This window comes from Anarrhichthys ocellatus, unplaced genomic scaffold, assembly GCF_004355925.1.
Source record: "Anarrhichthys ocellatus isolate YVR2014 unplaced genomic scaffold, GSC_Weel_1.0 scaffold14, whole genome shotgun sequence".
NCBI lineage: Eukaryota > Metazoa > Chordata > Actinopteri > Perciformes > Anarhichadidae > Anarrhichthys > Anarrhichthys ocellatus.
This window is the reverse complement of record NW_022280044.1, coordinates 2,467,961-2,483,979: the sequence shown is the minus strand read 5'-3', so window position 1 is coordinate 2,483,979 and position 16,019 is coordinate 2,467,961. Positions and strand designations below refer to the sequence as shown.

General features: G+C 41.2%; 3 protein-coding genes across 9 annotated transcripts in view; all 3 read left to right on the top strand.

The window, feature by feature from the left end:
• cdk6 (cyclin dependent kinase 6) overlaps positions 1 to 2,968 on the top strand; it is a 58,937-nt gene extending 55,969 nt beyond the window's left edge. For both annotated transcript variants that reach the window (XM_031853719.1, XM_031853720.1), the window contains exons 6-8: positions 1,908 to 1,958; positions 2,399 to 2,534; positions 2,642 to 2,968. In XM_031853719.1, coding sequence (XP_031709579.1) covers positions 1,908 to 1,958; positions 2,399 to 2,534; positions 2,642 to 2,794 — 340 coding nt within the window. In that variant the 3' untranslated portion in view covers positions 2,795 to 2,968. The remainder of the gene's footprint in view (positions 1 to 1,907; positions 1,959 to 2,398; positions 2,535 to 2,641) is intronic.
• Positions 2,969 to 2,977: 9 nt separating this feature from the next.
• fam133b (family with sequence similarity 133 member B) lies at positions 2,978 to 12,033 on the top strand. 5 transcript variants are annotated; one of them, XM_031853724.1, is made up of 11 exons: positions 2,978 to 6,659; positions 7,479 to 7,576; positions 8,286 to 8,364; positions 8,498 to 8,611; positions 8,704 to 8,736; positions 8,919 to 8,990; positions 9,414 to 9,509; positions 9,667 to 9,708; positions 10,161 to 10,250; positions 11,306 to 11,356; positions 11,666 to 12,033. In XM_031853724.1, exons 1-11 carry the CDS (start codon positions 6,636 to 6,638, stop codon positions 11,807 to 11,809), a joined length of 843 nt encoding a protein of 280 aa, XP_031709584.1. In that variant the 5' UTR covers positions 2,978 to 6,635; the 3' UTR covers positions 11,810 to 12,033. The 5 variants fall into 5 exon arrangements, with proteins under 5 accessions (XP_031709584.1, XP_031709583.1, XP_031709585.1 ...); XM_031853723.1 differs by having other exon boundaries at positions 10,161 to 10,253; XM_031853725.1 differs by having other exon boundaries at positions 9,670 to 9,708; positions 10,161 to 10,253; positions 11,306 to 11,753.
• Positions 12,034 to 13,318: 1,285 nt separating this feature from the next.
• Positions 13,319 to 16,003, top strand: LOC116387025 (progranulin-like). Of its 2 annotated transcripts, none has more exons than XM_031853721.1 (6): positions 13,319 to 13,568; positions 13,871 to 14,014; positions 14,111 to 14,407; positions 14,544 to 14,720; positions 15,044 to 15,187; positions 15,443 to 16,003. In XM_031853721.1, exons 2-6 carry the CDS (start codon positions 13,871 to 13,873, stop codon positions 15,569 to 15,571), a joined length of 891 nt encoding a protein of 296 aa, XP_031709581.1. In that variant the 5' UTR covers positions 13,319 to 13,568; the 3' UTR covers positions 15,572 to 16,003. The 2 variants fall into 2 exon arrangements, with proteins under 2 accessions (XP_031709581.1, XP_031709582.1); XM_031853722.1 differs by having other exon boundaries at positions 13,344 to 13,568; positions 14,273 to 14,407.
• The last annotated feature ends 16 nt before the right edge of the window (positions 16,004 to 16,019 follow it).

Below are 16,019 nucleotides of genomic sequence, written 5' to 3'. Positions count from 1 at the left end.
GGGGGGGAGCGCCTGCTTGTTGACATTCCTCCAATTGAAAAGGTTGAACGTGTTGTGTTAATGGTCTGGGAGAGGCCCCACATCCATGTGGACTTTCTCACAGTTTGGAACTCAGTTGATGAATCCTCAAAGAGACAAACGCATGCCCACATATACAGGACGTCCAAACTTTTGACGGACACACTTGCAATTCCAAGCAAATTGCACTGACACGGTCTAAAACGCACTCCAGCGCACACTCTTGTGTCTCTCCCTCCGTTTCCCACCCAGTCAGATTGACGCTCTCACGTGCAAACATGCACACACACATTCCAGAGGTTATTTCGGTGGAATGTGGGACAGAGCTTTGCTGGCACTAAAGGAAGCGTGACTCAGCTGCCTGTCCCAACCCAGTCTCAGTCCTCCTTTCACTGCGCTCCCCCCTTGTTTGTGTGCATTTGTGTACAGGTACCTATGTGCACATGCAATGCCCAGAGTGCATGTGTGGACCTACTTGAGTGTGTGCAAATGTGCATATGCACTTGACTGTTGACTGTGTGTGCGTGCCAGTGGTCAGAATCCAGTCATCCCCCTCCAACAAACCACTCCAGGTTTAAAAATGGACCTCTTGGAATTATCAGCCCTACTTGTTCTGGCATGATGACTTTGCTGTAGGTGATTTCTTTATTTTTTTTCTTCTTCTTTTGAAACAGTCCAAACTGGTTTGGTTTGATCTTAAATGGCTTTCAAACCTCAGCGCAGTGCTTTACCCCGAAAAACCTATGTGGTGTGTTCCTCTTTCAGTTAGATGTTTAAAGCAACAGTTCAAGAGTCGAGCAACACTGAGACATCCATTAGTTAAGGATGCCAGTTGTGAATAACTGAAACAAACATGTGCAAAATAGCCCTGTGTGACTAACTTCCCAGTGTCTGAGTCTGTAGGAAAGTGTGGGTGTTGAGCTATGCAAAGCTTCCTGCAAGTGGGAAAACACAGGGAGCACATGGTGGCCAGTCGTTCTGTTGACTTCAGTGAAGTAGGGTGCACTTAAACTGTCTTTGTGCCTGGATACAGACTGCATACACACCTATGAGACAATATCCTGCATTACATTGATATCTGCTGGCGATGAATCATTTAAAACGAGGACAATATAACGGAAAGAAAGCGTCTCTGAGTCTACTGCATTTCATACTGTCATTTTTGGGAGTAACAGATTTAGAAAGTAATCTAAAAAGTCTTCTCCTTGAGAGCGACACGTTCTCATTTCCTTTTTAGAGGAACTTCAGGTCTCGTTCCCATCCATCTTTCTGTTAGAATAATCCAAAGTTTCTGTCGCATGCCTCTCCCTCCCACTTTCCTACACACTTTCTCACACACAGAGAGAGCAAAAGCAGACGCACATGAGGGATAAATAGACTTATTTTGTACCATGCAGCGGCCGGCAGGCTTGTGTTGATGGTGACTACTGGAATTTGTGCGGGTGCCAGGGCAGGCATGGCCGCCCACGGGCATCCAAAGACGGCCCAAAGCCACAGGAACCACCAGCAGCCCTGCTGCCGCTCTCCTCCCTCCTTTCATCCCTCCCCTCCTGTTTTCAGTGGTACTACCAACACTGCTTCGCAGCCCTGGCTACATGAGATGGAGCTGCCAGTGTGTGGCTACTTCAAACGCTTACATCGGAGTCAAACATTCCTCGTTGCCTTGAGCCAATAGCTTTTATCTCAGAGCTGTTTGTCTGCAGTATATACCGTGGGATAGTGAGCATTGGGGCTCAATAAGAACATAATCAATGATGTACACTTTCAACCAAAATGCATTTTGCCTTTTCATGTATTTTTGTGCAACACAATATATGAAGATAACGTCTCGCGTAAATGTTTAAGCAGCTTCAGTCAAACTGAACTTGGGTTTATCTTCTCTTTCCCAGACCGCTATTTCGAGGAAACTCAGATGTTGATCAGCTGGGGAAAATTTTTGAGTAAGTATTATTGGCTGCATATCCTGTTCCAGTTTCTGAGGTCCTGTCTGTTATATTTGTATAAGTCTGAATGTACAACTAAGCCCTGAAAACTTTATTGGACTGTCCATAAAGTCGATCCAATCGAATTTTTGGGAACTTAAATCCAGTGTGTGGATATTGTCAATTGTTAATTTGTTGAACCTATTATGCATATGGACTAAATATAGAGCAGGGTGTGCAAACCTTCCTGTGATTCATGCAGAGCCTCCCAGACAAGGTCATGCTGCTCTGGTAGGGTGAATATTGTTCTCACCATTGTACATCCCTCCAGTGCTTACCAGCAGACACACAGGAACACAGTCAGTTGCTTCATCAGGATGATTTTAACAAAGATTTGAACTGGAGAGGCAGTGAATGCTGAACATGTGAAGGCACTAATGACGATTATCATCCCACAGTGTTGTTGGGGTACCTACAGCAGAGGACTGGCCCCAGGAAGTGGCCCTACCACAGAGTGCTTTCACTCCCCGGCCCCCTAAACCCATAGAGGACTTGGTTCCAGACATGGACGAGCAAGGACGGGCCCTCTTAATGGTGGGTAATACGAGCCTCGGTTCAAACCAATCCAAATTAATATACGATACATTCATTGACCAATCTTCTCATCTCATCCTCTTCTATTTCTCCTCCATCGTTTGCAGCAATTCCTCGCCTTCAACCCCTCCAGGAGGATATCGGCCTTCGCTGCGCTCAGCCACCCCTACTTTCAAAGTGTGGACAGCCACAGTAGGAGTGCGTACGCGGCCCAGCCAATCCCCACCAACAAGCCCACTATGGAGGAGAGGACTGCCTGACTGTCCTCCTTCACCCTTAATCATCCCATACAGTGTCTATAAAAAGTATTGTGCGTACCCCGCCTTGGTATTTTACATGTTTTATTGTTTTTACAGCGTTCAATCAAACTGTGTTAATAAAGCTTTTTTGGCACTGATATACAGATAAATCTTAAATGTCAAATTGAAAGTAAGTAAGTAATTTAAGTACAAATGTAGAACACAAACATATAGAGGCACCGTTGGCATCGTTTCCAGCCTTGAATCTATGTGATTAAATCTTCTCATGTGCTTCTTTGCACAAGTCCTCATGCTGAGGTTACATGGTGAGCATAACTGAACAGCAGTTTTCAAGTTCTAAAACAAATGGCGTCTGATTGTGATTCGGCCATTTGAGTGTTGTGCTTTTCAAGACAGTTCTGTGCAGCTTCAGATCTGTGGGTTGTTGTTTTTCTGCTTGGAAAAACAACCTTCTCCCATCATGACAGCAGGTTTTCCTCCAGGATTCCTCTGTATTCTGCTGCATTTATTTTACCCTCAACCATTGCTACAACATGATGCCACCAACATCAATCACCAGCATAGAATTGAGTTTGTTGGTCAAAAAGCTTGATTTTAGCATCATCCCACCATGGAGCCTTGTTTTGCCTGTGGGCAAATGCAATTTTTCAACAGTGGCTTTCTCTTTGCCAGTTGGCCGTAAAGCTAGAAATGCAGAGCACCCAGGCATCAGCTACTGTCGGGTCAAAGTCTCCCATCCCAGTAAGGGAACATGTACCGTCTTCAGTGTCCACAGACCTCATTGCGACCTTATGGCCTCTTCACACATAACCTTTAGTTTTTGGGGATGACCTGCTATAGACAGGATACCAGTAAAATGTGAAGGCACTTGATTACAGAGTACACATCTGTTTCTTCTCAATAACCTTGTTGGAGATTAGTTTGTTGTTTCCATAGTGTAGTTTATGCCAGCTGTACAGCTCTGCAGATACAGGTGTGTTTAACTAAAAATCACATCTTAGATTACACACTTGATCACCGTTCTACCCGTCGTTCAACTTCTAAAAAGCAGCTGGCTGCACACAGTGAAGCAAAATCATTTAAATCCAGTGACATTTTTTTGTGATTATCAGTGTCCAAAAAGCTTATTAACAATGATTTTGTGTTGAATGACATGACATGGACCATGGGGGGTGCATACTTTCTTATAATCAAAGTACAAAACTTTAGGAGAGTACTCCTGAAGAGAGGGTAAAGATGGTGTCAAGAAAGAGGACACCAAAAGCTCTCACCCACTGAAAAATGCACAAAAGCTATCCTTCCATGAACTGATGGATTGTAATTGCTGCTTTTAGGTTAAATGTTGATGATTGACTGTGTTAACAATGCAAAAAGGCTTGCATCTCACATAGACTGGTAGTAGTGGGCAAGCAGACTGCAGAGGCCTTGAAGCAGAGGCCTCTTTATGACCAGAGTTTAGCCTCGCAAGAGCCCCCCTTGGCTGGGGGTCCGGACCACACAGGATCCTGGGTGGACGCCGTGGATCTCACCTGCCTTCATGCATACTGTAGGTGTTTGCAGTGAGCAGATATACAGTACAAGATATGTACAAAAACATTTAGTGTGTGTGCACTACCACTGACGTTAGAAAGCTTTTGTACACACCTACTTATTGAAACATTATTGGGCATCACAAGCCAGCCACTCACTGCCATGTTGTGTCTTATCATTCCAGTCCTATACATGTATTATAATACTGCCACCATGAGGATGTCCTGAGTAGCTGCAGACCAGTAGCAGGATTCTAATGGTTTATGCACTCTTCTGGGAACTCGTCATAATGTCTTCTGGGAACTCGTCATAATGGGCTGATATCAGTGCTGAGACAATGATGAAAAAAACCTAATAGAAATGCTCCTGCCACTCACTAGCCTGCCTTCATGGGCTTTTATCATTATAAGATACAGTTATTATTTACTATCCGAATGTTACAGTAATGCACAGGCTTGCAATAGGTGGAGAAAGTCCCACCAGCACTAATCAACATGAATACATTTGGCACAGAATAGTGTCGCCAATATTCTGTATTTAATTTAAATGTCATTGGCAAGTCTTATATGCTTGTTTTCATCAAGTTGTTACTTGATTTAAAGATGCTGGGGCATACAATGTTCCTACACCAATTACACCAACTGTTTAGAGGATTATAGAGTTTGTGTAAGAATAGTTTGACAGTGTAAGAAATGTATAAAGGATAGGCAGTGGTACTGTACAGTATGGAGTGCTAAATGCAAGCTGTAATGATAGAGAACTTTTGATATGAGCATCGTCAGCCCATAGATATGTCGTAAAAATGGATAGATGTAGAGTAGCGAGGGTCTGTGGATTGTTGTTTGGCAAGAGTACTTTGTCCATTGAAAATGTGTTGCGGGCTCTGTGGGTGTTTGTTGCATTTCATTTGCTTTGGATTGAGAATGACTATGAATTTTACATAGCTTTTGATAATGAAATAATGCACAAATATTGAGTGTACAGTTTTTGCTTATTTTACAGTCATGTCCAGTTACATTTAAGTACAGTTATTTTTTACCAGAAAGGAAAAAGCAAGGAATGCAGAGTTGTATTTTTGTATGTAGTAGTTCTTTCAGAACAGTAACATATTTTTAACACTGGTTTACGTTTTCTTAACAGGTAGTGCTGCTAGCACACATACAGACACACACACAGACACACTCTTGACTTTCTCAGGTTCTTGTTTTGGTCGTCCGAACCTTTCGGGCACAGTTTGCACATCTCTGGGCTACTAACTGACCACATCACAACTCCTTCAGGTTTTCTTTCGAGCTGTTCCGGGATCATGTCATTGATCATAGTCTACTGTCATTCCTATTTATCAAATATATGTTACTGTAGTCATTACTGTCGGAAGATAACTGCCTGTATCAACTGTTCCCCCCCCCCCCAGCAACTTGTAATTGCTAGATGGCAAACACAATGTAGATTCATGTATAATTGTCTGCTTGACTAAGCTCTGTGTGAGATATGTTCTATTTGATAACGACTCACATCTGGTGTCAGTGGTGCGTACAATGCACAATGCATTATTGAAACTGTTAATTCATTTCAATCTCAGAACACAAAACTGAAGTCAACTGTTGAGCTTTTACAACTTTTAACTGTTTTGAAACCAATGTAGCTTCATCCATGGTATAACTCCAATTACACATTATGTTCCTGTGTCACATTTGTTATAAGCATACGGAAATGGCGAACGGGAACCACACAATCATGGCATTATACTTATGTATGAATGCAGGCATTGGTGTCTTATTATTGTGTTGCACCAGTTGAATAAAAAGCAGCTTTTTGTGAATTTTATTTTGGACTCATTTGTAAGCGTGATTGACATAATAATGAATCGTTCTAGCGAATGTGTAGGTATTCATTCTTGGAATGAGGGAAAATTAGAGGCAATGCAACTGCTGTTGTAATTTGTTATCGTGTTAGTTACTTGCATTCTGCCACACAGTCTTCTGCAACAATATACTTATATTTCACATCGGCACAAGAACATATATAGTCTGTTTCACAATAACTGCCAATTTAAAAACTAGAAGATATACTGTGAAGGAGCATGTACATATATTGATAGCTATATACATATTATACATATTTTGATAAAACGCCAGACCAGTAGGTGGCGGTATTTCACCATTTCGTTGTTTGGTAAAAACAAAAACCTCAATAAGAAAAAGAGTCGTCAGCTTCCATTAACAAAGTCTGATGTGGCTAGCTCAATGCTAGCAAGGTAGCACTAATGGTTGCCCTCTTCCTTGGATATTGTCCCCATTACTAACTCGACATGGGAAAGAGAGACAATCGAGTGGTGAGTCATGTCCCACGATGCCCGTTAGTCGGATAAATCATTGATACGCAGTTATATTTGGAAAGATGCTAGCATGGCGTTAGCTTAGCGGCTAGCTTCCGTAATGTATTCCTCCGCTAGGTGTTCTGATGCTAGGCCTAGACACAGTGGTCTCCTAACACACGTATCTAATATGTAAATACATCAACATGTTCATTTTGATGCAACAGTTTTCTAGGTTTGAATGTCTCGGACGTCAAAAGTGGATTCTCGACCAGCACAAACCTTAGTGGTCGCAATGCTAACGTTAGCTCATAACAATCTAGGTCATGTCTTTTCGTGGTGATGTTTTAGTGTGCAGTGTTTTTCGTCGCTTATTGGGTTGATATAAAGCCTTATTAGCCCTATTAAACTAATAAACGGCAGTCCAGTGTGTTTGGTTAACGTTGCTTGCTTCTGACAATTTACTAATTTTGTCACTGAACCACATAGTTTACTAGCTAACGGGTAACGTTGCATGTGTTGTGTGAATATTTCATCTAATAATACACATCTCTGACAGTTTATTAGGTAGCTTATCATCTAACACTGCTATGGTGTAATACTACGGTCCAGCAATACATCACGTCTTCATTGTATGTTATAATATTACTGTACACGAGTAACTTGTGTTGTTTTTAGTTTAAACTGTTTTAGAGAGGGGTTGTATGGTTAAATTGGGGATGCATGTGTTGCTGCAGAACTGTCTTGTTTATCTCAATGTAATCTCTGGTATCTGGATGTATTTCAATAACCTCCATTAGAGATGTATAACATGCTTTCCTCTGTTTGGTGTCCCAGGCTTACATTAACCCCATTGCTGCTGCACGAGCCAGGGGGCCGGCAAATAACGCCGGACCAACTATACAAGATTACTTAAGCAGACCTCGACCAACATGGTGAGTAAAGGACGGACCTCCTCACTGCCCTGACATAAATAGTTCCTCTCTCACAGGGGCATTATCCTGTTATGTCTGAGAATTATGTTGCATCCATGTCAATCAATATCACTGCCAGGTGTAGATGTAGAGATGTGTGAGGTTTCATCATTTGAGTCGGTATAGTTGCAACATCAGCATCATTTTAGGACGAGGTGCTCTCACAACTGAGCTGCCAACGAAGATTGAGAGCAGAGAGGGAGGTCCTCTGATGTGTGTAAACCAGAGTTTTGTTGCCGCAATGCATTATGATTTAAAAATTATGAAGATTCAACTGTTAACAGCATCCTCTAACCCTTTTTACTGTCCATAAATAATTTTGCCTTCTGCGGGCAAAGAGCTTCCAGTTCTCTTGTAGAAAGAAAAATAATATTTGTCTCAGGAACAGATTGAATTGAAAATATATGAATTAACCTGTAAAGTTTACAGAGTGTTTCTGTCTCGGGAGTTATGCATTGTCTGTCTACTGTAAATTCTTGCTGTTGAAACGTTGATAATCAGGTTACACATTGCATGGGAGGGATGTTAAAAGAAGCATCTGCCGGTTAAGTGGTGAGATGAAGAGCTGCAACTGACCTCACCATTTTGCCAGACGTAGTCCTCTCCAATGTCGGCTGAAACTCGTAACATTATAAATTGTGTTACAACTGATGTATTGTCTCTTCATCAGGGAAGAGTTGAAGGAGCAGCTGGAGAAGAAGAAGAAGGGCTCTCGAGCCTTGGCTGACTTTGAGGACAAAATGAACATGGTATGTGTCAATATAATGACTCCAGTTATGGTCGTCTTTTCACTCTACTACAAAAAACTATTCTGCATGTTTGGATGAACAAATAGTAATATAGAAGATGAATACTTTTTCCAATATGTGCCGTTGTTTTCAGAAATGGAAGAAGGAGCTGGCAAAAAATAGAGAGAAGTTGTTGGCTGGAATTGACAAAGAGAAAGACAAGAAGACAACGGACAAGGAAAAAGAGGAGAAGAAAGAGAAAAAGGAGGTATGGTATCCCACCTTCATCAGACATTTTAATGACCCTCACTCTCTTAAATCATCATCGTTTACTGACTTTGGCTTTTCATTTGTGCTCAGAAAAAGAAGAAAGAGAAGAAGAAATCAAACAGGGTGAGGAGAGACCTCCAGTGATTTGATGACCCGCTTTGCTACAGCACTGTCAGACACACACACACACACACACACACACCATCTGCTTGTACTCTGAGACGGTCTCTTATTGTGTTCCAATTCCCACACAAGCAAATAACCTCAAATCTAATGAACCCTGCTTTCATTGTGTTTTGGTCAAGCATTCTCCATCTTCCTCCTCCTCATCGAGTTCTGATTCCCCTAGCAGCTTCTCCACAGAATCTGAAGACGCGGTGAGTCATTGCAGACTTCATCGTGTGCTAGATAAAGACAAATAAAAACACATTTTGTGACCCATAATCCAACTACATGCAATTAAGAAGCATGGTGCTCCTGAAATGGAGACACACCAAGATGCTGGATGTCACTAACTGACTTGATTGATTACTGCTAGCTGCTGTTTGCTTGTGGTGCTCTGTCAAAGGTAAATTCTATTAATAGCTTCCTGTGTTTGAATAAAGACCATTTGGGCATTTTTGATCGTCTGAGTGAGTTAGTTGACATTTAACAGCTGATCAGAAATATATTTTGACTCTATGTAGCTCAAACTGATCAGTTTAAAAAAAGGTTGTGATTTGTTTCTTGCGCAACGTCTCCATTAAATTGTCACAATGCAGCACGACGCTGTTTGATTGCATTTGTATCTGTGTGTACAGGATGAAAAGAAGAGTGTGAAAAAAAAGCGGAAGAGAAAGAAGTCATCGACGAGAGCGTCGGACAGCTCAGAGGGAGAATCTGATGCTGAAAGCAAGGTTCTTTTTTTAACAGCACAGTGACTGTGTTACAGTGCACTTCAATAGAATCAGGTTCTAGTGTTGAAACATGGGCGGTTAATATAGTCGTCCTACAATGACTTACATTTTTTTAAATGCCAGGGTTTAATCAAATTGTTGTTGTTGTTTCCCCAAGAAGAAAAAGAAAAGAATAAAGCAAGAAGGGGACAAAGATAAGGTAATCTACTCGTGTTCAGTAACACATTTAAAGTTACTGTTAGGAACCTTAAACTGGTGATGAAACGGTCTCAATTTAACACTGATGCCTCTTTATGACCTACATAAGAAAACAAGACCATCAGCGAGAAGATTAGCTATTTCTATATCATTATTATTTATAATGCTTGTCATTGGTACCACCGGGTCGGACCCTGCTGCAGTAAAATGAGAGGTATTCTGAAGGGACTCTGGAACACTCGTGAAACACTACTGCCTTTGACCACAGGACCCGCAAAATCAACACAAAATGGAAGTTCATCATAGTAACTTTTAACTTTTTTACGGTGTATATTTCCACAGATACGTGAGGCTTTTGAAAGCCATTTTATTACTCGTCTGTTGGTCTTGCGGGTCAAACTGAGCTGAATGGGTGTTGTAAAGCATTCATAACTGTGATCTTGTGTCCGTCAGGATGACAAGAGCCGTAAACGAAAAAGGAAGGCTGAGCGAAGTTATAGAGACTCCTCCTCAGAGTCCGCTGCAGAATCCGAGGGGGAAGAGGTAGTAAGTATTGTTTTTCTATGGTTGTATAGGTCACGCATCTCTTTCACCATGTATAGCTGTTGGTGCGTAACTATTTCATTTACCCTCCGACTCCCAATAGACCGTCAGTAATAAACCTTTAACGTACTACCTCTTCTCTATTCCTCTTTTAGCTCTTTGTTCCTCTTTTTCTTCTAATTGGGGGGGGAGGAAATTATCTTAAATATTCGTGTGATACCTGATGCTGAACTCGATGTACCAGTATAAACAGTTTTGCAGCTTTCATTACATTTATTCAACGAGTTGGACACATTAATATTATGCTGATCACAGATAAATATCCGGTTGACATTGTTGCAAGACTCCCTTTTGCGGTGTAGTTGTGTTTGCTGAACTGCTTCACCATATACCGACACACAGTTATATTACACAATTGCCAAATAAATTAAGTTTCAGTTCTCCCTGTATGATGGCTCACTCACTCGTCCAGATGTGCAGGCTTTCTGTCCGTCACGCTTCATGGGGAGTCTGATAAATAGTCATTTGAATGAAAACCTTGCGACCTCAGTCAGACTGACGGCAAGTTCAACTCGTGACGCGCGTGAGGCCGACTGCATGCAGCACCTCAGAGAACAAGCAAGTGAAAACCGTGGTAAAGAGTAAAGGTAGTTTTAAATTACACATGAACCAGCCACCATCTAAAAATACAGCCCTCACCTTATGGGCTTAATGTTGCTTTCAAAGCGCAGTGAAATAATTGAAATGTGTCCAAATATCAGCTTGTTTTTCCTATCAAGCCTTTTGTTGGATAAAAATGATTGTGAAACTGAGCAAAACACGGCAAAACCTTCAGTATAAGGAGAACAGTAATGGCAACGTATCATACATTGAGCGGGATAAACGGTCAAAGAGGAAACAACGGCTCAACCGGTTGTGAACCTAACTGCAGTAGCAGATGCTTGTACACACTCCATACATTGTGAACTAATACCGTTTCATGAAAAGGGGCTTTTTAAGATTGTGTGTGACTTCCCTCAATTCATTTTGTCATTTCAACTTTTCCCTTTCCATAGGCTGACGCCAAGAAGAAAAAGAGAAGTAGCGAGGAAAAGGAGAAAATAACAGTGAGAAATCTACTTATTTTTTATTTTTTTTTAAGTTACAGTTCACAATTTAGATTTTGGTTTGATCCGGTACAAATCATGACTACAGCAAAGACTAACATTATTATTTAGTAAGTAGATGATATTTAATTGCGAGTTGAAAGATGTTTTGGACAGATTGATAACACAGATCCAGCGTTTAGTATAAGCTGAAACGATATGTCTTAAAGTGCCTACTCTGCCAGAAAGTAACTAGACATCTGCAGTAATTGATTCTTAATTTAAGAGGAACGACTTGGACACAAACCTCAAATGTTTTGCGTTTCGCAGGACAAATCCAAGAAGAAAAGGAAAAAGAAGCACAAGAAACACGGCAAGAGAAAGAAAAGGAAGGCAGCCTCTCAGTCAGACTCGGAGCTCGATCAACAAGCGCATCGTCACGGTTCTCTCATCCTCCCGACGGTTCACAAGTAGTGTTATTTTTGCTTTTGACCTAAAAAAAATCACGCTTGAACAAGAGGCCGACAGACTTGTAGTGCTGTGGTTCTGAGACTGAAGTGAAAATAGAGGGAGGCACTCGTCCCTCTTAAGTGGAAACTACCGGTACATCTGTTGATTTTTACCACCATACATTTATAGGTAATTGTTCTTTCAACCATGGGACTGAAGTGAATTCCTCACACAGGCCCCCCGCCCCCCCCCCCATCTTGGAGATTTCAATGTGACTGGCACTTGCTTTCATCACACTGGCCCTCTAGGAGTAACTGTATCTGCTTCATACCCGACATCTTACATTTCTAGTCGCTAGATGAGGCTGTCGTGCTCGTGCCTGCGTCGTGCATGTAGACCAGATGACCTGATGTCTCGCCCAGCCTCATATTGAAGTTGGACTTATAAGAAATGTGAGCTTCACAGTCAACGTTTGTACAAGGGATAATTGTTCCGATAGACAAATTGTTACACTGCAGTGTAAATGTATAAAAAAAAAAAAAAAAATGGGAATTCATTAATAAAGTATTGTTTGAGCCTTTAGTGCTGTTATTAGTCACAACCTTTATTGAGACTTTAGTGTGTGTGTGTGTGTGTGTGTGAGTGAGTGAGTGAGTGATTACCCTGCTCGCAAATATGATTCTGCGCTGTCTCACTCCTTTAGTTTAGTCAGTACAGAGTATCAGCAGTGGGTTATCTTCAGGTTGCATACCAGAAAGAGCTATGATCGACTTCAATTCAATAGGTTTTCTACAGATTTTTGTAAAAACACTAAATACGGAACTCCAGAAACCAGAGATAGATGCGAAGCAGCATTGTAATGTAGCTAACTACTGAACATAGTGTAGGTTAGTCTCGTGCATAGTGTGTCTGCCTGTTCCTCTTGTTTGTGTGGCTGCTTTCTCTGCAGGTATCAGCAGAGTGGAAACAGCTGAGCAGCAACACATGGGCCCTGTGCACTCACTCCACTGTTAGTTTGAGCTTGCCTCTTATGTTGCCTATAAGTTAATAAATAAATTGTTAATTTGCTTGGTTGTGTGCATCTCACTCTTTAGTCATGGTTAGCAGCCCAGTTTGTAACAATAAAAAAATAATATTTTCTAAGCTGATCATATATATGTAAAGTCTTTATCTGCAAAGTAACTACACCGGGAAAGTAGCAGAAAATGGATATACTCGACAGTACATATGCCTCTAAATTGTACTTGGTACAGTTCTTATCTCATTTTTCCTAACTACATTATGCCACAAACTGCAAAACATTGGTTAACAACTTGTAAAAACTTGCTTGTCTTGCTCTTCCACCCACTGAGTGAGTGTAAAGGTTGTTACGGTTTGAAACGTTCAACCTACTTGTAAAAAAATCCATTCCATGTCGCACGAATACCTTTGAGGTTTTACAGGCAGGTCTTGTGATGTTGAACAATGTTGTCGTATCAAAGTTCAACGTGAGCTCGTGAAGTCATCCCTGTTTAATCATTGTGGTATTTGGGTATGTTTGCAGTATCGTACAATAACGCTAACCCTTTAAAAAAAGTGATCAATGGGTGTGAACTAGTTCCAGAAAAACGACTGTCCTAATCTTGACAGTTTAAAGGACACAGAGGGTGTGATAAACTTTGACTTCCAGATTTTTGCTCAGTGGGAGGTTCTGATCTGCCATATAAATCACTACATCCGTGGTTCAGTTGAGAGGAAGTGTGAGACGAAGGGCAGTAAGCTGTTGAATCACTTCACTTGCAAGGTAAGTGATAAAAACTATGAATCTGTATCAAATTGTGTCTTGACATAATTGTGTAGAGTGCTTTATTAACAGTCACAACTCCTATTAGTACTTTTCAGTGATGTTTTGAGTGAAAGGAAGATTGTTGTTCAGGCTAAAATGAAACTGAAAGTCACAGCAAGTGAACAGAGTTAGGGAAGTTTCACAGTTAAGTTACAAAATCTGATTTATAAAGTGAAAAGTTTTTTTTTTTCCCTGAAACCTCACATAAAGTATCATATTCAACTGATTAAAATGAACTAAATATTACTACTCTTTTGCAGATGTTAAGGTTAACTCTGTGGTTGTTAGTGGGAGTGTTTGTGTGTGCCTCCTGCGCCATCACATGTCCGGATGGGAATATCTGCTCTGATTCCACCACCTGCTGTCTGACTAAAAATGGGTATAGCTGCTGTCACTATCCAAATGTAAGTCTCTTGTCACCATATAATGTAACTTGACCTGTAAGTTGTTAACATTTTGTTGTTGCAAATATTACACCCTTAATCTCCGTGTGTCTTTAGGCAGTGTGTTGCTCTGACTTGGCCCACTGCTGCCCTTCAGGGTATCATTGTAACGCGGTTACCCAGATGTGTGAGAGAAAGCCGTGGATGATGATACCCATGGTGAAGAAGGAGGCTGCCGAGCAACCAATCCCTCATGTTCTACCTGTTTCTCCCCTTCAGGAGCCCGTGAACAAACAAGTGCCGGACCAAATAAAGAGCTCAATTGTTCATTGTGACAACTATTACGCTTGTCCTGATGGCACTACCTGCTGCAGACACCCAACAGGTGTCTGGTTCTGTTGCCCGTACTCTCCTGTGAGTCTTTTGCAATAACAACTGTCGTGAAATTCCTGTGGTCTACTTTTGACGTGATAGTCAAAGCTTTCAACCCCTTTTTTTGGCATGTAGTTGTTGTGCATATAATAAATAACCTGTGACTTGTAACTTGCAGGGATGGTGTTGTCGGGATGGCTACCACTGTTGTGCTTGGGGCTACGACTGTGACGTCACTTATACGCACTGTGTGAGGAGGCAAGGCCTGAGATATCCTTTCATCCCCGACCAAAGTAAGCCGTCAGTGCCTGCCTCTCTCATTCTGCCTTCAGAGGAAAAAAGCAGCTTGCAAGAGGTAGGACATACTGCGAATGGGCCTTTTGACTGCATATGTGGTGTATATCCATCCATTCACACAAAGTTTTTAATTGAAAGTTCTCAAACTCCTTCTTACTCTATCTATATGATGGGGTCCTTCATGAACACACACTTTTCAGACACTGGTTTTACTGGTTTGACGTGGGCAGTCCTTCTGTGCACCAATCACATTTGCTTTAAAGAGCTATTATTTAAAAGAATATAGATGACTTGTTGACTAATATGAAAATAAATATGTGTCAATGATTGAATATATTAATAGCCAGGGTATAATGGTCAGTATGTATTTACCTTTTGCAGACACCAATGACAGCTCTGGCAGAAGCCAGTGATGTCAACACTGCGGATGGAGCCATTCGCTGTGACCCCAGGTTTTACTGCTCAGCTGGGACATCTTGCTGCAAAGCATCCACAGGCAAATGGAACTGCTGTCCCTTCAAACTGGTATGGATTGGCCAATTTTTAAAGCCATCATGAAGTAACGGTGCAGTGATCTGAAGGAAAACAATTTGACAAAAGTGCTTAGACAAACAGGAATATAGAGGGTGTATTGCACATCAAAAGCACCACAAACTGATGCAACTGACAAAAGATTAAATGTTCTTGTTTCGACCGTAAACCTTGAAATTCACCTTTACTGCAGTAATTTACGAGTCTATACTGTATTTTTTTCTAACATCAAGACTTGTTCTGATTCAGGGCCAGTGTTGTGCAGATGGTCGGCACTGCTGTGCGTATGGATTTAAATGCGACTCCACCTCCACCTCATGCAAAGGACAGTACTCTGAGATCCCCTCAGGAGCACAGGAAGACGCCAAAACCGTCTGAGGACAAGTGTGTGCACTGTGACAGCTTTGCCATTATTAACGTACATTTTCCAGATCAAATCTAATGCATCATCATCAGGCCTAGATGACGGCTGAATGAGTGAATAATGTGCTTGTAACCTCAAAAAATGATTCCTCTCCATGGTGAATTCCTTTTTAGATGAATGTTACTGTCATCTGTATTGGTTCTCACAAGGGATGAAATGTAAACATTTCTTTTCAATAACCAGTTTAGCAAGATGTTTTAGCTTATCCATGGCTGCGGTTTAGGAACTATGTTGAGACTGTTTGATCTGAAGATTCCTTTAGAAATACACAAGTCATGGAAAACTGAATGCCAACCTCAATCATTTCATAATCTTTTCTAATGAAGCAGATAATTGAACACTTGCAAAAATATGAACTTCTTTAAATAAAAAAAAAAAGTCAAATATGAGTGTGAGATGTTT